This window comes from Carcharhinus amblyrhynchos, chromosome 12 (genome assembly GCF_965287045.1).
Source record: "Carcharhinus amblyrhynchos chromosome 12, sCarAmb.v2.hapA, whole genome shotgun sequence".
Classification (NCBI taxonomy): domain Eukaryota; kingdom Metazoa; phylum Chordata; class Chondrichthyes; order Carcharhiniformes; family Carcharhinidae; genus Carcharhinus; species Carcharhinus amblyrhynchos.
The window spans coordinates 75204291-75231969 of record NC_137335.1 but is presented as its reverse complement, the minus strand read 5'-3'; the positions used below and the strand labels follow the sequence as shown (position 1 = coordinate 75231969).

General features: G+C 48.5%; 1 protein-coding gene across 1 annotated transcript in view; it reads right to left on the bottom strand.

The window, feature by feature from the left end:
• The window catches only part of crim1 (cysteine rich transmembrane BMP regulator 1 (chordin-like)), a 207191-nt gene that overhangs the window by 60689 nt on the left and 118823 nt on the right, over nt 1-27679 (bottom strand). The window contains exons 6-7 of the mRNA XM_080200734.1: nt 13303-13485; nt 10450-10647 (exon numbers count right to left, since the gene is read on the bottom strand). Of these exons, the coding sequence (XP_080056860.1) occupies nt 10450-10647; nt 13303-13485 (381 nt within the window). The remainder of the gene's footprint in view (nt 1-10449; nt 10648-13302; nt 13486-27679) is intronic.

Here is a 27679-nt window from a genome sequence, read left to right as displayed (position 1 = left end):
TCATGAACGTGCCTGAGATTGAACTACCTTCAGGATGTAATTTGCGCTGCAAATGTCTTCATTTCTTCATTCCAATACTATTTTTGGGGATTTGTTTGTATTATTTTGTAGTGTGATAGCTTCCTGCAATTTATTATAATAACACCTATATTGTACAGCATCTTATCATGTAGAAACGTCTTGAAGTGCCTCAAACAATGAGTTGCTTTTGAAGGACAATGATTGATATGAAGGCAGATACTGCACAGTGACTCCCTATACACTGCACTGGGGTGAGGGTGAAGGGGGGCAAAACTAGTCTCCAACGATAGTAATCCTTTGAATGGCTTTTTAAGAGGTCGTCCCAAAAGATCACACACCAAGGCCAGGATTCTCAGATCTCGTTCACCCTGCCACTGCTGCCAGCAAGAATGGAGAATTTGGTGCTCAGCCAGAACTCCATTCACTGCAGCGGGACTGGAGAATCCCAGCCATGAGCAAGGTTTAAAGTTTATTTATTTATTGATTCACAGGTAGGCTTACATTAACACTGCAATGAAGTTACTGTGAAAATCCCCTAGCTGCTACACTCCGGCACTCCCTCGAGGGAGAATTTAGCACGGCCAGTGCACCTAACCAGCACGTCTTTCGGAATGTGGGAGGAAACCGGAGAACCCGGAGGAAACCCACGCAGACATGGGGAGAATGTGCAGACTCCACACAGACAGTGACCCAAGCTGGGAATGAAACCCAAGTCCCTGGTGCTGTGAGGCAGCAGTGCTAACCACTGTGCTACCCAAATAACCAGGAGGCTTGGAAGCTGGGAACAAGGACAGCACTTTGGGTGCGTTAGAAGACTGGAAAATTCAGTTGTTTCTTCAGGCTTTTATATTTTTCTCCGTTGGGTTTGCAGTGCTAACCATGGTGCCACACAGAGCGGTCAGAGAATTCTGGCCTTGGTGCTCAGGGTTAACGGCTTGTCTCAGGCCCAGGTCAACTCCAACTTAGAGACCAAAATCAGTCCGTAAAACATACTGTGAAGAAAATGTCGGGAATTGCAAACTCTCAATGGCCACAATTCTCCAGCTATTCACGCCCCACTGCCGCTGCCACTGAAAATGGAGAATTTGGCGCTCACTGCAGTGGGACTGGAGAATTCCAGCCAAGGGTGAGGTTGGAAAATCTGGCCCAACATTTACTTGGTGTAATGTATGTAGTACTGTCTGGATAAACATGAAGGATTGAATCCTCGCACCAAGGGAAACTGACTAGAAGGTGGCAGAGAGCGGGTGCACACCAGCAACACCTCCTGGACTTGAAAACTCGAAAGGCATTTTAAGTGGGTCAAGCTTCATTACATTGGGAATGAAGGGAAGGTGGTAATGAGTGATAATTTGCCTTAAACAATTTTGCCTCAAGGGAAAGTAAAAGTTTATTTATTAGTGTCACAAGTGAGGCTCACATTAACACTGTGATGAAGTTACTGCAAGCTTCCTCAAGTCGGCACACTCCTGCGCCTGTTCGGGTACATTGAGGGAGAATTTAGCATGGCCAACGTACCCTAACCAGCACGTCTTTCAGACATTGGGAGGAAACCGGAGCACCCGGAGGAAACCCACACAGACACGGGGAGAACGTGCAAACTCAACACAGAGAGTGACCCAAGCCGGGAATCGAACCCTGGCACTGTGAGGCAGCAATGCACCGCCAGTTTACCAGACAAGACAATGGGGATGTAATATCTACACTTGAAGACAATCGTTACTAAGGATTTCTGTGATAAGTGATTTTGTTACACTTCGACTGAATTGAAATATGAGAAAGAAAACAAAAATGTCAAATACCATCCCGTTTTGAAAAAAGATCCTGGAAGTGACCGCCCACTCTGATTCTGCGCCCCTCATGCTCAAACACCCACTTCTCACTGGGATTTTGTTTTAGCTGGATTGAGTTTCTGCTACCTAATGCATTAATATAACCGTACGTCTCTTGTCTTGTTCAGCAATGATGTGTTTGCCTCGACTCTGGGAAATGTTGCTTAGATTGCATTGATTCCGAGAACTGACAGCTCAGAATTGCTCTTTGTGTGTGAATGTGTGTGTGTGTGTGTGTATGGATGTGTGTCTGTCTGCGCTGACATCTGATTACACTCACAGCTCTCTGTTGTGTATTCCTCACCATGTCTCAGGGGTGACATCAAGCTCTCAGAGACGACAAATAAAAATATTAACAGCTCGAGTTATTAATTCATCATCAGAAGATTGCAAAGCAGCAATGGAACGGCACTGCCCATCGCAAATTCCTTCAGAGAATTTGGGTTGTGCTAACTCTGGAGGCTTTTTGTTCTGGTGTCTATGAATACCCCTGCAACTTGCATGGGGAATCACTGGTTGACCTCCCTGTAAGATTCATTGAATACGAGCTCCTTGGGAATTGGTAATTAACTCACCAGTTTGTATACCGAGCCCTGTATAAAGCAAGACCCCGAGTGGGCCCATTGTTACACTGTCTCGTTCGGGACCTGTTTGTGTTCACCACAGACTTATGGTTTTACTTTCTGTTATTTTGTACAATAAAGCACTATTCCTTCATGGCCAACTTCTGGAGATATGGCAATGCCCTCTCTCTGCTTTTGCCTGTTAATTTCCTGTACTTCCCACATGGGAAGATCAGCCAGGGGAAGGTCAGCCTTGGGAAGATCAACTGGGGGAAGGTCAGTTATGGGGCTGTTAACGCGCAAATAAGTGCGACGTGCAGGAATGGGACGGCAGTAGTTATGGGAGATTTCAATCTGCATATTGATTGGTCGACCCATGTTGGACGAGGTGGGCTCGAGGAGGAGTTCTTGGAATGCTGCCGGGATAATTTCCTTGAACAGTGTGTGTTGGAGCCGACGAGGGAGCGAGCTATCTTGGATCTGGTGCTATGTAATGAGGCGGGTAGAATTAGGGACCTTGCGGTGAAGGATCCTCTTGGAGAGAGTGATCATTGCATGGTGGAGTTTCTGTTGCAGATGGAGGAGGAGAAAGTGGGTTCCCGGACACGCGTCCTTTGTTTGAATAGGGGGGAGTATGGTAGGATGAGAGAAGAATTGGCGAATGTGGACTGGGGGAGCGCGTTGGAAGGTAGGTCTGCTGAGGAGCAGTGGAGGATCTTTAAGGAGATCTTTCTTGGTGCTCAGCAGAAATTTATTCCGATGGTCAAAAAGGACAGTAGGAGGAGAGGTAATAAGCCGTGGATAACGAAGGAGGTGAAGGAAAGTGTTAAATTAAAAGCGGAGGAATTTAGAGTAGCTAAGAGCAGTGGGCGAGAAGAGGATTGGGAAAGGTTTAAATGTCAACAAAGATTGACAAAGAAGTTGATAAAGGAGGGTAGGAGAAGCTATGAAGCTGGGCTAGCGCTTAATATAAAAAAGGATAGCAAGAGTTTTTATAAATATATAAAAAGGAAGAGGCTGGCTAGGGTGAACGTTGGTCCTTTAGAGGATGAGAAAGGGGAGCTAGTGGTAGGGGATGGGGATATGGCTAAGGTATTGAATAACTTTTTTGTTTCTGTCTTCACGGAGGAGGACGTGAATAATTTGCCGGGTGTTAGCGATGGAAAGGTGGTAGGACTGGAGGGTCTTAATGACATTACTGTTACTAGAGAGGTGGTGCTCGACAGACTGGAGGGGCTGATTGTGGACAAGTCCCCAGGACCGGATGGAATGCATCCGAGGGTTCTGAAAGAAATGGCGGAGGTTATAGTGGATGCCTTGGTGGTTATTTTCCAGACGTCGCTGGATTCCGGGGAAGTGCCGGAAGATTGGAAAACGGCTAATGTTACGCCGTTGTTTAAGAAGGGTGCCAGGCAAAAGGCGGGGAATTATAGGCCGGTTAGTTTAACGTCTGTGGTAGGTAAAATGTTGGAATCCGTCATTAAGGAGGAAATTGCGAGGCATCTTGAAGGGAATTGCTTGATAGGGCAGACGCAACACGGTTTCATTAAAGGGAAGTCGTGTCTGACAAATTTACTGGAGTTCTATGAGGATGTGTCTAGGGCAGTGGATAGAGGAGAGCCGGTGGATGTGGTCTTTCTGGATTTTCAGAAGGCGTTTGACAAGGTACCTCACAAGAGGTTATTGCAGAAGGTCAGGGGACATGGAGTTGGGGGTAGGGTGTTAGCGTGGATAGAGGATTGGTTGTCAAATAGGAGGCAGAGAGTGGGGGTCAATGGGTGCTATTCGGATTGGCGGTTGGTGACTAGTGGGGTGCCCCAGGGGTCGGTGCTGGGACCTCAGCTATTTACCATTTATATAGATGATCTGGAGGAGGGAACCGAGTGCAGGGTGTCGAAATTTGCTGATGACACCAAGATTGGGGGAAAGGCAAATTGTGCGGAGGGTGTGGAGAGTCTGCAGAAGGATCTAGATAGGCTGGGCGAATGGGCCAGGAAATGGCAAATGGAATTTAATGTTGGCAAGTGTGAGGTGGTCCACTTTGGTAGGAAGAATGGTAGGAAGGACTATTACTTACGTGGCGAAAAACTGCAGCAGGCGACGGTGCAGAGGGACCTCGGGGTCCTTGTGCATGAGTCGCAAAAACCCAGCTTGCAGGTGCAGCAGGTGGTCAGGAAGGCGAATGGCATGCTGGCCTTCATAGCGAGGGGGATTGAATATAAAAGTAGGGAGGTCTTGCTGCAGCTGTATAGGGCATTGGTGAGGCCGCAGCTGGAGTACTGTGTGCAGTTTTGGGCGCCGCACCTGCGCAAGGATATTTTGGCCCTGGAGGGAGTGCAGAGGAGGTTTACTAGGCTGATACCGGAGTTGAGGGGGTTGAGCTATGAGGAGAGGCTGAATAAACTAGGCTTGTGCTCGTTAGAGTTTAGAAGAATGAGGGGAGATCTCATTGAGACGTATAAGATGATGAATGGGATGGATAGGATAGAGGTGGAGAGACTCTTCCCGCTCAAAAAAGACAGTAGGACTAGGGGGCACAGCCTCAAGATAAAGGGGAGGCGGTTTAGAACGGAGTTGAGGAGGAACTTCTTCACTCAAAGGGTGGTGAATCTCTGGAATTCTCTGCCCGTTGAAGTGGTGGAGGCTGCCTCGCTAAATATTTTTAAGAAGCGGGTTGATGGGTTCTTGATAAAAGAGGGGATTAAGGGTTATGGGGAGAGGGCAGGAAAGTGGAACTGAGCCACGACAGATCAGCCATGATCTTATTGAATGGCGGGGCAGGCTCGAAGGGCTAGATGGCCTACTCCTGCTCCTATTTCTTATGTTCTTATGTTCTAAGATCAGCCAGGGGAAGGTCAGGCAGAGGAAGGTCAGACAGGAGAAGGTCAGCCAGAGGAAGGTCAGACAGGGGAAGGTCGGCCAGAGGAAGGTCAGACAGGGGAAGGTCAGACAGGGGAAGGTCAGCCAGGGGAAGTTCAGACAGGAGAAGGTCAGCCAGGGGAAGGTCAGCCAGAGGAAGGTCAGACAGGAGAAGGTCGACCAGAGGAAGGTCAGACAGGGGAAGGTCATCCAGAGGAAGGTCAGACAGGGGAAGATCAGCCAGGGGAAGGTCAGCCAGAGGAAGGTCAGACAGGAGAAGGTCAGCCAGAGGAAGGTCAGACAGGGGAAGGTCAGCCAGAGGAAGGTCAGACAGGGGAAGGTCATCCAGAGGAAGGTCAGACAGGGGAAGATCAGCCAGGGGAAGGTCAGCCAGAGGAAGGTCAGACAGGAGAAGGTCAGCCAGAGGAAGGTCAGACAGGAGAAGGTCAGCCAGAGGAAGGTCAGACAGGGGAAGGTCATCCAGAGGAAGGTCAGACAGGGGAAGATCAGCCAGGGGAAGGTCAGCCAGAGGAAGGTCAGACAGGGGAAGATCAGCCAGGGGAAGGTCAGACAGAGGAAGGTCAGACAGGGGAAGGTCAGCCAGAGGAAGGTCAGCCAGAGGAAGGTCAGACAGAGGAAGGTCAGACAGGGGAAGGTCAGCCAGAGGAAGGTCAGACAGGGGAAGGTCAGCCAAGGGGTCAGCCAGGGGACCGTCAGCCAGGGGAAGGTCAGACAGGGGGTGGTCAGCCTTGGGAAGGTCAGACAGGGGGTGGTCAGCCTTGGGAAGGCAAACCACGGGAAGACCAGCCTTGGTTTTTCAACACAGTATCAGAGTTCCCAAATAATCTGTTTTAACAATGTTGCCAAAGATGTACTAATTGGTTAGGACTCCAGGAAGGCTGCCTCTGCTCTTTCCTCAAATTGTGCCTTGGGATCATGAACATCCATCTTGAATGTGAGGGCCTTGGTTCAATGCGTCATCCAACAAGCTGGCATCCTGGCAGTGCAATGTTCTCACAGTGCTGCAGTCAGACTAGATAATGTGCACAAGATCTGGAGCAGGACTCGACTCGGAACAGGACAGAGGAATGAAAGCTGGACTGTTGCTGGTGCGTGTCCAAGGGCTGGAGGGCACAGGGTCAGGGCTGTGGAAGTAGAGGTCAGGACAAATGCCGGGGAAATGTTTATTTGTACAGAAGGTGAGCAGCGGATGGCGTTGGTTGCCATGAGCTCGTGGCTGAAGGCAGAAAACTGTAGACATTTCACAAAGCAGTGGGGAAGATACCTGGGCTGGTAACCTGGCAGGATCAAAGCAAAAGGGCTGTAGGATTTCTTCTTCTAAGCCTTTCTCAGGACACGAAGCATTTACCCCTCAAAGGAAGAGTTGGGGAGAGAGTTATAATCCTATCTCTAATTTATACTCCTATACCTCCAAGCTGCTGCAAGGTCGAAGCTGTGCTGAAATTAGCATATTATGCAGCAACATACCACACACAACACACCAGGGGGATGTATAAATCATACAGCGCTTATTAAAGGGAACAAATCAAGCTCTGTACGTTAGTTTCCTTCATGACCTGCTGCCTCAAAGCAACCACCTGCCAGGCGCGAATTTGAAAATTTACTGGGGATGTTGTTGTAAGATCCCTCTGAAAAGATACACATCATTCCAAAAATAACTTTTCATTTACCAGTTGCATTCCACAGATTCCTGATTTCTCGCCTGAAACGAGGAAATTACATAAAGTGCTTAAAGCAGCTCTGAGCCAGGCTTCAGCTTTGTGTGTGAGTGAGAGAGAGTGTGTGTGTGTGTATGTGTCTCTGTGTGTGTGTGTGTGGGTATGTGGGTGTGAGTGTGTGTGTGTGTGTGTGTGTGTGTGTCTCTGTGTGTGTGTGTGGGTATGTGGGTGTGAGTGTGTGTGTGTGTGTGAGTGAGAGTGTGTGTGAGTGAAAGAGAGTGTGTGTGTGTGTGTGTGCGTGTGTGTGAGTGAGAGTGTGTGTGTGTGTGTGTGTGCGTGTGTGTGAGTGAGAGTGTGTGTGTGTGTGTGTGTGTGTCTCTGTGTGTGTGTGTGTGTGGGTATGTGGGTGTGAGTGTGTGTGTGTGTGTGTGTGAGTGAGAGAGTGTGTGTCTGTGTGTGTGTGTGAGAGTGTGTGTGTGTGAGTGAGTGTGTGAGTGAGAGTGTGTGTGTATGTGTGTGTGTGTGCTTGAGTGTGTGTGTGTCTGTGTATGTGTGAGAGAGAGTGTATGTGTGTGTGTGTGAGGGTGTGTGTGTGAGTGTATGCGTGTATGTGAGTGAGAGTGTGTGTGTGTGTGTGAGTGAGGGTGTGTGTGCGTGTGTGTGTGAGAGTGTGTGTACGTGTGTGTGTGAGTGTAAGTGTGTGTGTGAGAGTGTGTCTGTGCGTGCGTGTGTGTGAGTCTGTGTGTGAGTGAGTGTGTGTGTGAGAGTGGGTGTGTGTGTGAGTGTGTGTGTGTGTGAGAGTGGGTGTGTGTGTGAGTGTGTGTGTGTGTGAGTGTGTGTGTGCTTGTGAGAGTGTGTGAAAGAGAGAGAGTGTGTGTGTGAGAGAGTGTGTGTGAGTGAGAGTGTGTGTTTGTGTGTGAGTGAGAGTGTGTGATAATGTGTATGCGTGTATGTGTGTAAAAGTGTGTGTGAGTGTGTGTGTGAGTATGTGTGTCTGTGAAAGTATGTGTGTGTGTGTCTATGAAAGTGTGCGTGTGAGTGTGTGTTTAAGTTTAAAGTTTATTTATGTCACAAGTAGGCTTACTCTAACACTGCAATGAAGTTAGTGTGAAAATCCCCCAGTCGCCACACTCTGGTGCTTGTTCGGGTACACTGAGGGAGAATTTAACATGGCCAATGCACCCTAACCAGTACATCTGTTCAGACTGTGGGAGGAAAACGGAGCACCCGGAGGAAACCCACACAGACACAAGGAGAACATGCAGACTCCACAGAGACAGTGACCCAAGCCGGAAATCGAACCTGGGGTTTTGGCGTGCTATAGTGTTATTGAATATCATATCCCAGGGCACCATAAACACAGAGGTTGAGTGCTGACTGTGTTTCACATCCAAGACCGTTTTGAAGCAGTTGTGTGTTTGATGTCTGCTGCTGATCTCAGCAGGCAGCCAGGCTCAGGACAAGATGGGAAGTAATTTTAATTTTCTAAAGATTTCCTTGGCAATCAGGAGGAGCAAGATCAAGTACTCTGGATATCATAGGGAAACCTTGCAGCCTCCTGGCCACAGGCTTCCCACCCTTACTGTCCCATTGGATCCTAACTCTGCATGCCCCCCTCTCCCAAATCAATTCCATGACGTCATGGACACTACCCACTGGCAGCTTTCTTGCCACACTCATCATTGCCAAACACCTCTGGGCAGCATGGTGGCACAGTGGTTAGCATTGCTGCCTCACAGCTAGATGGTCCCGGGTTTGATTCCAGCCTCAGGTGACTGTGTGGAGTCAGCACGTTCTCCCTGTGTCTGCGTGGGTTTCCTCCCAAAGTTCAAAGATGCGCAGGTTAGGATGATTGGTCATGCTAAATTGCCCCTTGGTGTTAGGGGGATTAGCAGAGTAAATATGTGGGGTAACGGGGATAGGGCTTGGGTGGGACCGTTGTTAGTGCAGGTTCGATGGGCTGAATGGCTTCCTTCTGCACTGTAGGGATTCTATGATTAATCGAGAAACTCAGCTAATGCTCTGGGGACCCGGGTTCAAATCCCGCCAGGGCAGATGGTGGAATTTGAATTCAATAATAAAAAATATATGCAAACAAAATAATAAAAAATATATCCAAAGATGTTCGGGTTACGTTGATTGGCCATGCTAAATTGACCCTAGTGTCAGGGGGATTAGCAGGGTAAATATGAGGGGTTACGGGAATAGGGCCTGGGTGGGTTTGTGGTCGGTGCAGACTCGATGGGCTGAATGGCCTCTTTCTATACTGTAGGGATTCTATGATATGGAATTAAAAATCTACTGATGATTGTCGGAAAAACCTCTCTGGTTCATTAATCTCCTGAGGGAAGGAAATCTGCCATCCTTACCTGGTCTGGCTTACATGTGTCTGCAATATGTAGTTGACTCTGAACTGCCCTCCAAGGGCAACCAGGGATGGGCAATAAATGCTGGCCAGCCAGTGACACCCATGTTCCATGAGTGAATTAAAAAAGGAGAGACAATGCTGGCGGTCAGGGCCCCAGGTTGAAGTCAGGGTTGGAGGAAGCTGACAGACGTTTTTTTTAAACATTTGTCACCAGCTGACAACACACCACAACTGGAGATCAGTATCAGAGAAGGTCATTCCCTGCACCTCGGGGGGGTAGCAGGTGCTGCGGGGAAGCATCAGCTTTGAGGGGTTACGGAGTGAGCATCTCCGAAGTCCCAGCTTCCCATTGCTGTCACACCTCCTGCCTCTGATGGAAGAGCCGCTACAAAAGGGAAGTCAGCATTTCCCGCATGGTCACTCTCTCTCCCAGCCACGCTGCGCAGCCAAGGAACCGCTGGGGGATGGGGACGGAGCTGCAGTTCGCTGACAATCTGTGCCTCTTGTATTGAGAGTGTTCAGGCTGGCAGCAGGCACTGGCATGGGAGGCTCATCATCATAATAAAAAGCCATGATTCCAAGCTTAAGTATCTGACGAAAAGCATTTTGGTTTCCAGAAATAATTACCATTAACTCCACTGGAGAAGTGGAATATTAATTCTACACAATATTATCAATTAGCATATTATCCATCTGTGTCCTTTTACTGCCCCTCACTAAATTGCTGTCATAGAATCCCTACAGTGTAGAAGGGGGCCATTTGGCCCATTGAGTCTGCGCAATCCCACTCTGGCCCGATCCCCGTAATCCCATTCATTTAGCCTAGATCGTCCCCCTGACACCGAGGGGAAATTTCCTGCAATCCACCTGACCCGCACATCTTTGGAGTGTGGGAGGAAGCTGAGGCACCCAAAGGAAACCCGCACAGACACGGGGAGAAGGTGCAGACTCCGCGCAGGCAGTGACACAAGTCGGGAATCGAACCCGGGTCCCTGGTGCTGTGAGGCAGCAGTGCTGACCACTGTGCCACCGTGCCGGCCCACAAACCCGGACCACAATTTTCAGCTTTGCCTGTTTCAATAGAGGCCACGACTTGCCGTGAGTGACCACGTGTAAATGATCCCTACCTTCGCAGACGGGGCAGCACTCTCCGGGTATCTTCACCGGGTTCAGGCAGCTCTGACCACAGGCTGTGGCCATACAGTGGGGCTCACCATTAATACACTGGCAAAAGGTGCAGTCGTCCTCACGCCACCTGTCACCGTGTGCACGGATCTGCCCGTTGGCATAACACCCGGCAGGATTGTGGATGGGGTAGATCGGGTCTGTTGGTGGAAAATACAACATAATGAAAATGGGCTGCGATCGTTCTCGGAGTGAAGGCAGATGCAGACTGAGCCAAACAGAAGGGAGAGGCGGGCAGGCCGGATGGGGAAAGACACGCAGGAGAAACGGGCAAAACACGCGTGACAGATTTGCACACATCAGCTACAGGCGGGTACGTAGACAGGCACGACTCGTGGAGGGGACACATAGGGAATGCATCATGAGACAGATGTACATGCAAAACATACAAACATGTCTGTGAGACACAGATGCAGGTAAACATGGGCACCAGCTGTGGAAGACAGCCACACGCTACTGATGGCTACAGTATTCAGTAAAGTTTAATTATTAGTCACAAGTAGGCTTACATTAACCCTGCGATGAAGTTACTGTGAAAATCCCCCAGTCGACAAACTCCAGTTTGAGTACACCGAGGGTCAATTTAGCATGGCCAATGCACCTAATTGGCACATCTTTTGGACGTGTATTATTACAATTCAATATTACAAGAAAAAGACTCTATGTTTGGATATTAATCTGCTGAATTCAACTTGCCATTTGTCCTTCTCCCTGCTCAGATTCTGTCAAGTGTCTGTAAGGAACCCTGAGACATTTCAGGATGTGCACAGCAAGATGGAAGTGGCAAGTTTTAGTTCAGCATCAGGGGTACAAAACAGCCTGTGCTCCTGTACACCACACTGACCAAGCTTCACCAAGATCATTGCTCTAGTGTAATGTTGTACAGTGTTGCCTACAAAGACTGGTCCATCAACTCCTCTATAAAACACAACTGTCTATGTCCCCTTTATAATACAGCATTGTATACACAGACAGGTGCAAAGCCTCCTATATGTTTAGCATTGTGGGGGGTGATTCTCCCAAAGAAATTCTAAGTGTCGAATTTGCATAAAAACTGGAGTAAGTCACGCTGGCTTTTCAGCAAGACTTACAAAATGGCTAGCCCGGAGATTTCAGTCCCGGGCCTGCTCATTAGATTAAAGGAGATGGAGGTGCACATTTGCAGAAATTGTGCACGACAGAAATTGGCACGGAGCCGATGGTGCTGGAAATTCGGCTGCTGGAGACGCCTAGAGGCTGTGGCGTCCAGTGGGAAGTGTGCGAAACAGCCTCCGTTCCGAGTCTCCCGGCCTGCTGTGCTACAAAAGCAGCACAGTGGGACAGGAGAATCACCCCCTGTATATTAAAACTGGTCCATCAACTTGTTCACGGTACAGCACTGCCTAATGGAGACTGATATATATATCCGGGGACCGCTCTTGTATAACAGCACAATATTCAGACAAACTGGGCCACAATGTTGCTGATGGTTCTGCACTGTCCACAGAGACATCGGCAGAGTTTCCCCGTCCCGCCCGTCGTGGGAATGGTAGCAGACAGGACATGGACCATGCAAAGGTCTGCTGGTTTTGGAGGGGACTTTCCGGCCTTGTGGCGAACACGGCCAGAGGGAAAGAAAAGACCTGCTTTCTGTCAGCAGACGTACTTACTCCTCCCTGTGAGGGTGAAATTAGCTGGGAACCAGGTGCTGGTTCAGTGCGTTAAACAGAAGCAGCCTGGAAACTCCAGCATCCCTTTAAATAAATGAAGTGCACCAGAGCAAAGAACAAAATCCTGTTACTGCCATGTAATAGATCTGGTCCAGCGCAGCCTAATGGGTCGCTTTAACAATCTCTTGTGACTGAATAAAAAGCTGCCAATGGCTGAAGGATGAGCCAATGTCGATACTTACTACTGAATGTTTAGGGGGCTTGTCTGTGTTAGTCTGAATCAATAGAGGCCCCTTCATCCGCATTATCTATCCCGAGGTGACGGTCTGATATTGGAGTATAGTTTTACTGCCGATCTTTGTGTTTTTTCATTCCGGTGACCACTGATCTACCGGCCAGCAGCAGCAGGTTACTTGAGCAGGATGTGTGAGCAAGGCTCAGTCTGTCGCCTCTCTTACCTGATGCTCACAGATGTACTTTTTAACCAGAATTCATTGTAACCACCATGGCTGACTGTTTTTCCAAATTCGAAGTAGAGGCTCTACAGCGCTGAAATAAGCCATGCCACAGTCTATGGCCTAATTCTGCTCTTATATCTTATGAATTTATGGATGTGCTGTGCTGTTGGAGGTGCTGCCTTTCAGATGGGACATTAGACCATCTCAGGTGAACAGTAAGGTTCTTAAATATTAGAGTAGGGAAGTTCCATCCAGAACCCTGGCCTTGAGTTATCCCTCAAACAATATCATTAAAAAAAATTATACACTGATTATCACATTGCTGCCAGTACACGCATACGAATTGGGGGCAGGAGTAGGCCCTTTGGCCCCTCGAGCCTGCTCCGTTAGTCAATAAGATCATGGTTGATCTGATTGTGGCCTCAGCTCCAAATTTTGCCCACCTCCACTAATCTTTCCACCTGATCTATAGAAGGAGACCATTCCACCCATTGAATCTGCACCGACCACAATCCCACCCAGGACTCCTTGACCTACCTCTGCCTATGCTGTAAAAATTATCAATGACCACGCCTCCACTGATGGCGAAAACAAAAATGTATCACCGCACCCCCCTCTACCCCCCCATCCTCACACCCCTCTCGGTTTCCCTTCGTGCAGAGTAGGATGTCAAAGCAGAAAGGCTTACCTTCACACACTGGGCAGCACTCTCCTTCCGGCACGTAGTACCTGTCACAGTGCAGCTCACCGCACTGCGCTGAGAAACAAATGGAGACACCCCCTTGACACCTGCAGAAGCGGCACGCATCCATCCGGAACATATTCCCGTCGTAATATTCCATGCCGTTGAAGATGCAGGTGGGCTTTGTCTCTGCAAGGGCACAACATCAAAAAAAAGTTCCCGTTAGTAACATCAGAGATGGATTTCAGGGCAAGCTGGATAAACAAATGAGGGAGGAAATAATAGACAGATATGTTGATGAAGGGAGAAAGCTCGCATGGAGCACAGGTAAGAACATGATGGGCTGAATGGCCTATTTCCCTGCTGTAAATGTTTTGTAATCCTATCCGTGGTTGTGGCTCAACTTATATCCAGTTGCTAACCCCTGCTATTGGTTGTAGTCGTGTTACATTCTTTTCTTTCCTTTCTTTTCTTGATAAGTTTCCTGCTCTCTCTCCCTCTCTGTCTCTGTCTCATCCTTCATCCACAACTGCCCACCTTTAAAGAACCACCCTAGATTTTCCTACAATTAACTATTGATGCTCAGAAAATTCTAAGCCTGAATGACGGTGCAGGTAGGAGGCTCTATTCAGTTGGCACAGTTGAGCCAATTAATTGTCCTCACCTTGGCTAAAGCCCCATGTGTAGATGGAATCAGGGGAAAACTTTCCACTGGTTGGAGTCACACCTCGGGCAAAGGAAGATGGTTGTGGTTTTTGGAGGCTAGCTATCTCAGTCCCAGTTCATCACTGCAGGAGTTCCTCAGGCTAGCATCCAACACCCAACTATCTTCAGTTGCTTCATCAATGATCTTTCCTCCAACATAAAGTCATAACTGTGGATGTTCATTGACGATTGCACAATGTTCAGCACCATTCGCGACTCCTCAGACGCTGAAGCAGGCTGTGCCCACATGAGGTAAGACCTGGACAACATTCAAACTTGGGCTGATAGGTGGCATGTGATGTTCACGTCACACAGGTACCAAGCAACAAACATCTCCAATAACAGAGAACCCAATCATCTCCCCTTGACCTTAAATGGCATTACCATCACTGTATCTCTGACCATCAAAATCTGCAATGTTGCCATTGACTCAACTGGACACATCATATAAATACAAGAGCAGCTCACAGGCTGGGGATTCTGCAGAGAATAATTCATTCCCCAACTCCCTAATGCATGCTCACCATTTCCAAGGCACAAGTCAGAAGTGTGATGGAATACTCTCCACTTGTCTGGATGAGTGCAGCTCCAACAACAGTTGAGAAACTCAACACCATCTTTTATGTATGAATATTGATTCTTGGTAGCTGCACTAAGTGCAGAGTATTAATATATTCAAGTATTCACAGGTTGCTAGCACGGGAAACTGCCAGAAGTGTAGTGGAGTGTTGAAATAAAGTTCCGTTAGTTTTAACCCTCCGCGCTTCCTAGCATCAATTGTCCAATGTGCAACAGCATCATGATATAGCAGCCTGCTTAACTGGCACCCCATCCACACCTTAAACATTCACTCCATCCCCTGCTGGTGCCAAACAGCAGCAGCGGGTACCATTGATAATGTGGACTCCAGCAACTCACAAATATTCCTTCAATACCACCTTACACACCCATGACCACTACTGTCTAGAAGGACAAGGGCTGAAGATGCGTGGAAACACTACCACCTGTAAGTTCCCCGCCAAGCCACTCACCATCTAGATTTGGAGCTAAATTACCATTCCTGTTGATGGGTCAAAATCGAGAATTTTCTTCCCAATAGCACTGTGAGCGTACCTACCCCACACTGACTACAGTGGGTGAAGAGGGCAGCTCACCGCCACCTTCTCTGGGGCAACTGGGGATGGGCAACACATCACAAGAATGAATACTTGGTGGATAGCAATTACAAGCTTTAACTGAGATGTGGAGATGCTGGCGTTGGACTGGGGCGGGCACAGTAAGAAGTCTCACAACAACAGGTTAAAGTCCAACGGGTTTGTCTGGTAGTACGAGCTTTCGGAGCGCTGCTCCTTCATCAGGTGAGTGATGAACTTACAGGTGGTAGTGTTTCCATGTATCTACAGCCCTTGTCCTTCTAGACAGTAGTGGTCATGGGTGCGTAAGGTGCTATTGAAGGAACATTTGTGAGTTGCTGCAGTCCACATTATCAGGTGAGTGATGACGGAGCAGCACTCTGAAAGCTCGTGATACCAAATAAACCTGTTGGACTCTAACCTGCTGTTGTGAGACTCCTTACTAAGCTTTAGCTGAATATTTAGCCACCTTGTTTCCCTAGACCGGGAAGAGTTCTTAGACCAATTGTAACTCTTACTGTCTGAAATGAAATCAGCTAGCTTAGCACAAACCCTGGACTGAGCACTGAAAATCCGTATTCTGTATCGTACTTTGTCACTGCCACACAATGCATGTACCCACTGACTCATGAGTGGGCAGTGTCAGATATTTACAGAGCGGTGACAGTGAGGGTGGGAGTGAGGGTAAGGATGGGGGTGGGGAGCTGGTGATGCATCATTATCATTTAAGCCGTTCGTTACTTTGTCAATTAAATTGAGAATTGAGGTGGAATTTCTCCATCACCTGTGGAATACCCAAAGCCAGATAAACTCCTCCCAGCCACAAAACAGAAACCTGATGTTTAGCTTGCCCACCGGTTTTAGGGCAGAGTGTGAAGGTGAGCAGATGTTTCACATTGACAAATGCAAGCAGTCAGCTTCCAGAATCAGCTCTCAATATTCCTCTAAGCTGGGTGATGAAGAATAGCCACCCCTTTGTCCTTCAATCCCAATATCTCCTGAAGTCAGCGACGATGAGTTCAGATGAAGATAAATTTGTAGCTGCAATTTAACTTCACTCGCACAGTGGTTAGCACTGCTGCCTCATAGCACCAGGGACCCAGGTTCAATTCTGGCCTCGGGCCACTGTCTGTGTAGAGTTTGCACATTCTCCCCGAGTCCACATGGGTTTCCTCCGGGCGCTCCGTTTTCCTCTCACAGCCCAAAAGATGTGCAGGTTGGGTGGATTGCCCATACTATATTGCCCCTGGGTGTCAGCAAGATTAGCATGGTAAATACATGGGGTTATAGGGATAGGGCCTGTGTGGGATTGTTGTCAGTGCAGACTCGATGGGCCGAATAGTCTCCTTCTGCACTGTAGGATTCCACAATAACTCCATTTCCATTTCTGATAAGCCTCACTTTGTGCATCAATCTCCCAGCTTTACATTTGGACCGGGGTGGGGGGGGGGGTCAAAGAGCCGCTTGTGCTTAGCTTTCTCCAGAGGCAACGAGTTTATTTATTAGTGTCACAAGTTATCTTACATTAACACTGCAACGAAGTTCCTGTGAAAATCCCCCAGTCGCCACACTCCAGTGCCTGTTCAGGTACACTGAGTTGAATTTAGAATGACTGAACGAGCACATCTTTCTGGCTGTGGGAGGAAACTGGAGCACCCAGAGGAAATGCACGCGGACACTGGGAGAATGTGCAGGCTTCACACAGACAGATACTAGAGGGTGGAATTGCACTCGGGCGCTGAGAGGCAGCAACGCTAACCACTGTGCCACCGTGCTGTTCAGAGAAACGGATGGATATATACACTTGTAGCAGAACATGGGAGAAACACGAGAAAGAAATCAAGACAACGACAGCAGAAAGTTGGGGGAATAGGGAGTGTAATTCAGTAATTTATGCTTGGTTTATCTCAATTTGAGTGAAATTTCTTGTCCCTAGGCAGTGAACTACTGCAGCACTCAGCCAACAATCATTATTCCTGTTGGAAATACTGTCAAAGACTCTGTGTTAGAACAGAGACAAAACAAACAAGGAGGCAGTCCTCCCACCCCAATAAAAACCCATTATTCAGTCTGTCTCATCTTCAGATTTCAACGATTGCTGCAACTGAAGTCCTTTCAACTTTCTGCGGGAACTGCTGCTTTACCCGAGGCTACGCCAGTAACATCTCACTGACACAGGCTAACCCGAGGGACAGCGATTGTGTTATCAATGTTTGCAGCTGGATCTGGGAGCATGGTGTTAAACTGTAACCAATTACAACATTGTATTTCTTATAGGTTGACCTATGGTAACAAGCTGTAAGGGTCAGCTGACCCAGTAGACTGTGTAGCCAATGACAGAATGATGTGGTGGTCAGCTGACCAGCTGATTCAGTATAAGTCGGAATCTGTTGGGAATTGTGGGGAGCTTGGAATGGCCCAGGGTGAGGCCTCAAATATTGGAGTAATGAAGTTTCTTTATTAAGCCTTTTTCTTTGGTTTATCTGTTGAAGTAAGTTTTGATTGATTTTACTGCCTACAATTGAAGAGGACTTTCTGCTGAATAAACACATGGATCCAAAGCACCTACAGTGTTATGCAGTTATTCAGAATGGTGGTGCTCAAAGGCAGAGAGCTTCGAAGCATTTCCGTACGTGCGTGCCTCAAGATCACTGACTTTGGGGGTAAGCTGCACAACAAGCAGTAACTCATGAATGATGAAGAGAGCAAAGAAACCCTGGCCTTGAGGAAAGAATACATAGAACATTACAGCGCAGTACAGGCCCTTCGGCCCTCGATGTTGCGCCGACCAGTGGAACATGGTCGACCCTCTAATGACCCTCTAACTGAAACTATTCCAATGTTATCCATACGCCTACCCACTGACCATTTGAACGCCCTTATAGTTGGCGAGTCCACAACTGCTGCAGGCAGGGCATTCCACGCCCTGACTACCCTCTCAGTAAAGAACCTACCTCTGACATCCGTCCTATAATTACCACCCCTTAATTTAAAGCTATGTCCCCTCGTGTTAGCCATCACCATCCGAGGAGAAAGGCTCTCACTATCCACCCGATCTAACCCTCTGATCATCTTGTATGCCTCAATTCGGTCACCTCTCAACCTTCTTCTTTCTAACGAAAACAACCTCAAGTCCTCAGCTGACTGTAAGAAAATGACAAAATTGGAGGAGGGAAGGGAAAACTCTGATCACCTTGTGCTATTCAGCCATATGAAGCATCACAGACCTGGTCCTCAACTAACATCCAAGAATGTTTGCTTCCAAAGGCAATGGGAGCACTACAACGACTGGTTAGCCCCATTGGCTGGGTAGTTAGGGTATGGTTCTGAGTAATGCCAATAGTGTGGTCTCAATTCCCGATCCAGTGGAGATAGGTTTGGGATTTGCCTCCTTGCCTCCAGCCCTAGTGTGGAAGATGATTAGAAACCACCTGACAGAAGCAGCTTGGGGTGGGAATGAACCTCAGGCCTGCCACTGGGCAGAGGGCAAATACCATACCAGGATTGGGTGGTATGGTGGTTAACACTGCTGCCTCCCAGCAACAGGAACCCAGGTTCAATTCCCGGCTTGGGTGACCGTCTGTGCGGAGTCTGCACGTTCTCCCCGTGTCTACGTGGGTTTCCTCCGGGTGCTCCGGTTCCTCCCCTCCCCACACTCCAAAGATGTGCAGGTTAGGTGGGTTGGCTGTGGTAAACGTGCTGGGTTACGGCAATAGGACAGATCAAAGGCGGGGGGGGGCCTGGGTGGAATATTCCACCCAAGGCGAACACTCCAATGCAGTACCAAGGAGGTGCTATACTGTCAGGTGGGCTGTCCAGGGCAGTATTCTGATAAAGAGCAGGGGACCTCTCCCCAGTGTCCAGGCCAGTATTTATTCTTCAGCCGTCGTCACAAAACGCCAATTAATTGGTCATTGTCACATCGCTGTTAGTGGGAGCTTGCTGTGTTCAAATTGGCTGCCGTGCTTCCTACATTAAGACGGTCACTGCATTTCAAAAGGGCTTCATGGACAGTCCTGGGGTTGTGAGAGGCGCTGTATAAATGCAAAACTTTCTTACGTTTGAATACGGTTGCGAGAAGCAGGAAACTAAGTGACAAAGTCATAATCCCGAGGTAGGCAATGGGCAATCGCAACAGGTGGATCTAACAAATGCCCCATCACTGGTTTAGCCTCTGGGTGGTGATGGACAAAAAAGAGAGCAAAAAAAAATGAAGTGATTGTTGTTTTAAAAAAAATGACACGTGTAACGACTTTAATCAGGCAACTGAGGAGGGTCTGTTAGAATATGAACACTAAAAGTTATCACTAAATAACGGCCAAATTGATGGGCCAATCAAGTTTGATTCAACTTAGCCAGGCGTGTCAGTTCCTCTGGGACTCCTAGTGTAGGCTGCTAACTGAAAACACCCTGTACGCTGTTGTCAGATTTGTAAATAAAAGGATTTTGGTGAAGGGACTTCTGCCTCCGAGGACTTATAACAAGTGACAGGAAGGGAGTGCACATCTGCTAACTCTACTGGCCATACATGTCCTTTCGGGAAGCATGTTCTTGTAGAATTAACCACGATGAAGAGTCTGCCCTCAGCACGCACCAAGACAAACTGTGCTGTACCCTCACCCGGCAACACTTCTGACATGGCAACATGGACTGCTGTCTTCTAAATTGAGGAGCTGGAACGTGCTGGGACACGGCCAGCACTCCGCTATCTATTCTTGTTTCGCGGGGGGGGGCATTAGTGGCAACTTTCACTCAGAAGCAGATGCACACGTCCGGCTGGCTCCAAGGGTCACGTGTCGAAAGGTGAGTATGAACAGAAGAAACCGCGGTGGAAATTTAGCTTTCAGTCTTGCCCTGTGATGTACTTAGCCAGGCTTTGAAGCTGAACTACCCCCCTTGCCCCCCCCCCCCAACACACACTGAGTATCTAGAGAAGGCCCTCTCTCTCTGAGGGAAGGGTTGGTATGAACATGTTGACACGAACACAGTCTGCCTGATGACACTGTCTTTGCCCTCCGCCGATAGAACTGATAGGAGCTCCCGTCTGAGAAACCCCAGCCCGAACTCCCGTCCCCGTGCACTTCGGGGAGGGGCTGCCAGAGGACGAACTTCCTCAGGCTTGACCTGGGTCGCCTGGGTCAGGAAAGAAAACGAAACGCTGCCATCCATCCGTCCCCTCGGCGGCTCCGCCACTGTCACGCTCCAGTGCTCCCAAATCGGGAGGTCATCGGAGACACAGGGAAGTGAGGCGGGGGAGAGGGAGCAGGCTACAAGGCAGAAAGGGGAGAGGATTGTGAGGTTTCTCTTACTGAAGAGAATGAACCTCACTCCTGCTATTCCTTCCCACCCTGCCGATTTCCCACCAACCTCACAGCCCCTACAGCAGAATGGCTAAATCAACTTGCACCCCAGCCTCAGCTAGAGGCATCTTCAACCAGCTGCACAGAGACTCTTAATGGGGGTGACTCTACCCTTTGAGGAGGCACCTGACCTCAGCTGGTAATCTCACTCCAGCTGAGGTGGGCAAAGCAGCAGAATGGAAGGGTAGAGTGTGGGATAAGAGAGACCAAACATATCGTCCCATCATTCTGTGCCCCCCCCCCCCCCCTCCCCTGCAACAATGTGCTGCGTGGAATCTTGGTAGATATTCTTCAGTTTAGTACGGGTGGCAGGGTGGTTAGCACTCACAGCGCCAGGGACCCAGTTTGGGTCACTATCTGTGTGGAGTTTGCAAATCCTCTCCGTGTCTGCGTGGGTTTCCTCCGGGTGCACCGGTTTCCTCCCACAGTCCAAAAGATGTGCTGGTTGGGTGCATTGGCCATGCTAAATTCTCCCTCAGTGTAGCCCAACAGGCACCAGAGTGCGGCGACTAGGGGAGTTTCACAGTAACTTCATTGCAGTGTTAATGTAAGCCTGCTTGTGACACTAATAAATAAACTTAAAGTATGAAACAAAAAAAAAATAAGCGTTGGCAATGACTACTTACATAAAACCAAAAAGCTACAAAATTAGGCCATTCAGCCCACCTGTCCTGTACTCACCCTCTGAAAGAACTATCCAATTATTTCCACTCCCCTGTGGCCTTGCAAGTTTATTTTTTTCCCCTCTCTTTTCAAATATCTATCCAATTTCTGTTTGACAGGTCACGACTGAACTTGCTTCCACTATCCTTTCCAACCGTGCATCTCAGCTCACCACTTGCTGTATTTCTGCTCACCGCCCCTCTGGTTTTTTTTTGCCAATTATTTTCAGTCGGTGATGTCTGATTACTCAGCCTCCTGTCAGTGGAGACATTTTCTCCCGACCTGTTCCATCACAGCCCGTCATTATTTTGAGCACCTCTTTCAAATCCCACCCCTTTAATCTTTCCTGCTCTTTGGAGCGCAGTGCCAGCACCTCAAATCCGCTGCAGACTCTTGAGTACTTTGCAAGCTGGGGTGGATGGAAGGTTGTGTGAGTCGGGGAGGTGGCGGGGTGGGGGGAGGGCGGGCAGGGGAACAGGGCTGTGGAGTGAGTGGGCTGGACAGAAGGTTGTGGGGGTGAGTGGGCTGGACGGAAGGTTGTGGGGGTGAGTGGGCTGGATGGAAGGTTGTGGGGGTGAGGGGAGCAGGGTTGTGGGGGTGAGTGGGCTGGATGGAAGGTTGTGGGGGTGAGGGGAGCAGGGTTGTGGGGTGAGTGGGCTGGATGGAAGGTTGTGGGGGTGAGTGGGCTGGACGGAAGGTTGTGGGGTGAGTGGGCTGGATGGAAGGTTGTGGGGGTGAGTGGGCTGGACGGAAGGTTGTGGGGTGAGTGGGCTGGATGGAAGGTTGTGGGGGTGAGGGGGGCTGGACGGAAGATTATGGGGGTGAGGGGGGCTGGGGCTGTGGGGTGAGTGGGCTGTACAGGAGGTGGTGGGGGTGAGGGGGGCAGGGTTGTGGGGTAAGAATTGAAAGCAGCCCCGTGGAAGCATCGAGACATTAGGCTGAACATGTCAATAAGGTGATTCTTGAAGTGGGGAACAATGACTTTTTTTTTATTCATTCATTCATGGGCATCGCTGGCTGGCCAGCCTTTATTGCCCACGGGCAGCTGAGAGTCAACCACATTGCTGTGGCTCTGGAGGCCAAGGTAAAGCCTCCGGAGCCAGTTAAAGATGGCAGATTTCCTTTCCTAAAGGACATTAGTGAACCAGTTGGGTTTTTCCGACAATCGACAATGGTTTCCTGGTTATCAGTAGGTTCTTAATTCCAGACTTTTTTTTTACTGAATTCAAATCCCACTACCTGCTGTGGTGGGATTCGAACCTGGGTCCCCAGAATATTAGCTGAGGTTCTGGATTAATTAGTCTAGCGATAATACCAAGAGGCCATTGCCTCCCTGCAAGTACCATAGTAGGATTTGGTGACAGTCAAAGGGGAGATCTAAAGACGCTAAAGGCTGTGGCGCCGATTACAGGGTGCAGCGATGTGGGTTGGTGGTGGAGAGTTCCATCGCTGTATGTTATAGAAAGGATATTATTAAACTAGAAAGAGTGCAGAAAAGATTTACTAGGATGCTACTGGGTCCTGATGGTTTGAGTTATAAAGAGGGGCTGGATAGACCAGGACTTTTTTCCCTGAAGCAGACATAGGGGTGATCTTATCGAGGTCTATAAAATAATGAGGGGCATAGATCAGCCCATAGGTCAGGGAGTCTAAAACTAGAGGGCATAGGTTTAAGGTGAGAGGGGAAAGATACAGAAGAGTCCACCGGAGCAATTTTTTCACATCGAGGGTGGTGAGTGTCTGGAACAAGCTGCCAGAGGTAGCAGTAGAGGGGGTACAATTTTATCTTTTAAAAAGCATTTAGATGGTTACATGGATAAGACAAGTTTGGAGGGATATGGTCCAAACACAGGTAATTAGAACTAGCTTAGTGGTTAAAAAAGAAGAACGGCATGGACAAGTTGGGCCGAAGGGCCCGTTTCCATGCTGTAAACCTCTACGACTCTATGATTGCTCACAAGAGAGAGGGTGCAGAGCCAGAACTGGCTTCAGAAGTTGGGTGGACGCATGAATATTTCTCAAAGTAACACTTCAAGCAGATTTTGTGAAGCCCATGTTGGGAATAGGATCGTACGGACAGGGAATTAAGCTCCTTGAACAGCGGTGGACAGCCTGAAGTCCGAGGGCCACATGCAGCCCCTCTGGGTTCTCAGTGCGGTCCACGAGACATTGTGCTGACCTGTTGCCACATTCTGCCGATTGCTGTCTGCGTAGATTTTTTCCTACAGGTTTGACTGAAGTGATACGCAGGACAAGTGAAGTGAGGTGTGTGCTGATTGCACGCAACATTAACTGTGAGAGCCGTGTGCTCCCTCTGCTTCCAAAGTGTAAATACTTATTTTGCTTTTACCGTCTGAAGTGATGACAGTTCTATTAATCATCATGAAATAGAACGTAAGAACTAGGAGCAGGAGTAGACCATCTGGCCCCTCAAGCCTGCTCCCAGCTTGTATTAAATGTATTTAATCTTATTCATGGGGGTCATGGTCAGTGAACAAGCCCGATTTCAATCTTGTGGCCCATTGAGATGAAGGAGGACCTGTCATGCAGCCCACTCACTAGCCTAGGTTGCCTAACACTTCTCTTCAGTCTGTTCCGCCGCAGTTCAGTGAGATCATTGGTGATTTATATCTTAATTTTATCAACCGGCCTTTGTTATATATCCTCTTAGTATCCTTGTCCTCAGATTTAACACCAATAAATAGGGGTGACACGGTGGCACAGTGGTTAGCACTGCTGCCTCACAGTGCCAGGGACCTGGATCCAATTCCAGCCTTGGGTGACTGTATGAGTTTGCACATTTTCCCCGTGTCCGTGTGGGTTTCACCCTGGTGTTCCGGTTTCCTCCCGCAGTCCAAAGATGTGCAGGTTAGGTGCACAGGCCACGCTAAATTGCCCCTTAGTGTCAGGGGAATTAGCAATGTAGATACATGAGGTTACGGGGATAGGGCCTGAGTGGGATTGGTATTTGTACAGGCTCGATGGGCTGAACGGCCTCCCTCTACACTGTTGGGACTCTATGATAATTAAGCTAGCATCAACTTTTTTTTATGGGAGAGATTTCCACAGTTCTGCAACCCCTTGTGTGGGGAATCATCTCCTAACTCTCTCCTAAGTAGGCAGGCTCTGATTTTAAGTTTTCCAAAGTGGAATAAAGTCCCTCTCTCACCTATTGATTTGTAAAAAAAATCCTCAAACTGTCAATCAAATCAGTGTGAAACCTCTTGGTTGCAGGGAATACCAGACTGACCTGTGTACTCTCACACAATCCAATCCTTGGAGCTATGGCTATATTCCGGCGAATCTGGCCAGGTCAACATATCCTTTCCAAGATGCAGTGCTCAGAACGATACACATTTCACTAATCCATGCTCATCTTCAAACAATTCCTATTAATACTTCTAATTTGTGCACAGAACAATGCTCCAGAGATTCCTGACACACCTATCCATACTGTACCTTCAGTAAGGGATCATCCCTTTATCTTAACATAAGACCCCACTAATCATTACTCCACATTACAACTCTTTTACTCTTTGGATTCAATTACCGAGGTGTATTTTTTGCAGTTATTAATCACCGTCCCCTTTAATCCTTCATAATATTCCGTAAGAAGCCTCGCAACACCAAGTTAAAGCCCAACGGGTTTATTTGGAATCACGAGCTTTCGGAGCACTGCTCCTTCATCATAATATTCGGGTTACGCGGAGATGTTCTTTTAATGCTTCATAACATTCTGTAAGAAGGCTCACAACACTGGGTTAAAAGTCCAACAGGTTTATTTGGAATCACGAGCTTTTGGAGCACTGCTCCTTCACCATACTATTCTGGTTACGCGGAGGTATTCTTTTATTTTATGAATCAGCTGTTCTCTGACTATTGGTCACCCCATTAAATTAACCGTTGCCCTGCTACAAGACAGATTTACTAATTTCACCCTTGCTGTTTTTACACGTTGCCTGCACCCTCAGCACCATCTGATGAGTTTACGCACGCCAGTTTTAGGCTGCCTATCCATTTATGTCTCTGGTGTTGATTTGCAATGTTTGGGCTCACGCGTTCCCCAGCGTTGTAGAGCCAGCGTCTAATGCACGGCTCCGCGCTCCTGGGTAGAGGGAGCTGGCTCTGCGACTGCTGGATGGAAGCAGCTCTGGTTTTGTTTTGCTTGCTATTTCCTGAAAATTCCACACCCGTGAGTATCTCTTCCTGACTGTTGACACCGGGAGTTCTGAAAGCCTGCGCGTCGCTCGCAAACAAAAAGCTGACCCGTGGTGACCCCTGAGTAGTGTGCGCTGACGGGTTAGGAATGCATTGCCTTCTAGAGTAAACAGACCAGTCTCTGCTCTCTCTCCCCACCCCCCCCACTCCCTCTCGCTGGGTATTTGTGCCGAACCTGTACCTTAGCTTTCCTCTGAGAACTGAACTGGAAGCCGTTTGCATCAATAATGCAGACCACTCGTGTTCTTTTACAGTCAACAGTGTGTTATTGAAACAAATCACCATGTCCTGGATAGCTGTGGAATTGGAACGGGAAACTCCGCTGCGCATGGACACAAGATAAGGAAGCAAGGCTAAAGAAAATTGAGAAATAGGCTATAAATCATGACATGTTCCACATGGAGCAGAGATGGGAAATGTCAGCAGTCCAAACCTGCTGCCACGCAATAAATGATTTTCTCTCTCTACATGGGAAAAAATGGTTTTCCTTCATACGAGTCGCAGAATTATCAATGCAAGTCCTTCTCTTGGAACAAAATAAAGTTTATTTATTAATGTCACAAGTAGGCTTACATTAACACTACAATGAGGTTACTGTGAAGATCCCCCAGTCTCCAGTCTCCTGTTCGGGTACACTGAGGGAGAATTTAGCACGGCCAATGTACCTAACCAGCACATCATCTGAACTGTGGGAGGAAACCGGAGCACCCGGAGGAAACCCACGCAGACATGGGGAGAATGTGCAGACTCCGCACTGACCCAAGCCGGGAGTCGAACCCGGGTCACTGGTGCTGTGAGGCAACGGTGCTAATCCTGGCCTTGACCACCACAAATGCACCACTTCCCCCACCCCATCCCCATCCCCCACAGGTAGTTGTGACTCCCTGCTCAGTGAGCAGCTCAATAGTCAGCCTGTGCGGAAGGCACAGCGGGTAGAGACACTTCCCAAAGGATAGGAGATGGAATGGCAAGCCGAGGAATAAGAGTCACCCAAGGTTGGAATTGAACGCGGGTCCCTGGCACTGTAAAGCAGCAGGGGTAATACTCTCCAAACCCTGCCAAAGGGTAGACGGTGAATATTGGAGGGGAGGGGGGAATGGGGGATGGATACAGACTGTGAATGAGCCTTTGCTGTTGCGGAAATTAATCGAGAAAATGTCACAAAGTCAATGGCAATTAATGCCTTATGTAATAGAAGAATTGTTCAGTAAAGAGTTTAGTTTTGAAAGCAGGCGTCTTCCATCAGTTTTTCGACAGGCTGTTCAGAAACGGTATTGCTTGTACAGAAATTGGGCCGGTTGCAAATTGAAATCCGAAAGTCAATTGTGTGTTTTTCTTCTTGTTTTCTTTGAACACCTTTTCTGATTTGTTAAGGTGTAAGAGAAAAGGCTGTCTGACTCTGAGCCAAGAATCAGCCCCAACAGTGTCCAGTCTGTTTCCTGACGCAGAGAGCTGGTGGGGGTGGGGGAGGGGAAAGGGGGGGCAGGGTGGAGGTATGAAGGGAAAGGGTCGGTGGAGTCAATGGCGGACTCCTAGGGTGAAAACAAAGAGTAGAAGTGGTTAGCACTGCCCCCTCACAGTGCCAGGGACCGGGGTTCCAATCCAGCCTTGGGTGACTGTAAGGAGTTTGCACATTCTCCCCGTGTCTGTGTGGGTTTCCTCCGGGTGCCCAGCCCTGATGTGGAAATGAGTTCAGGTTGGTAAACCACAAGAATCTGGGAACGTCGGTCATCTCGAGGTCCTGTCTACCTACTCCTGCGTGCTGCCTCTGTTTGTATTGTGAATTCTTCAGCAGTGACAAAAGAGGCTGGAGCGTAGATAAGCTTACAACCTCCGACATGATTTCCTCCCACAGTCGGTGCTGGTTAGATGGATTGGCTGTGGTAAATGTGCGGGATTGTGGGGATAGGGTGGGGATTTCTCCCCTCACCCCCCTCCAAACTACCTGGCATTAAACCCATCAATGGTGGCCTTGGAGAAACCAGACTATAATGACTCTGTAAAACTCAGGAAAAGATCAGCTGGTCCACCAAGCCTGTGCCACACTCCTGATGGCTGCAGTATCGAGACTGGACACTTTGCCACTCCTGAAGGGAGACCTTAGTTATTGGATATGAGGGAAGAGTGTGTGAATGGTTTAATGTGGGTGAGTGAAGAGGGGAAAATAATGAAGGTACTAAAACTGGTGCTGCACAATGTGGTAAACATGTGGAACAATATCCACTTCTAAATAATGGAAGCAAAGTTGCAATTTTACAAGTTCCTATCTGATTCAAGACTGCCACAGTCTGGGACAAGTTGAAT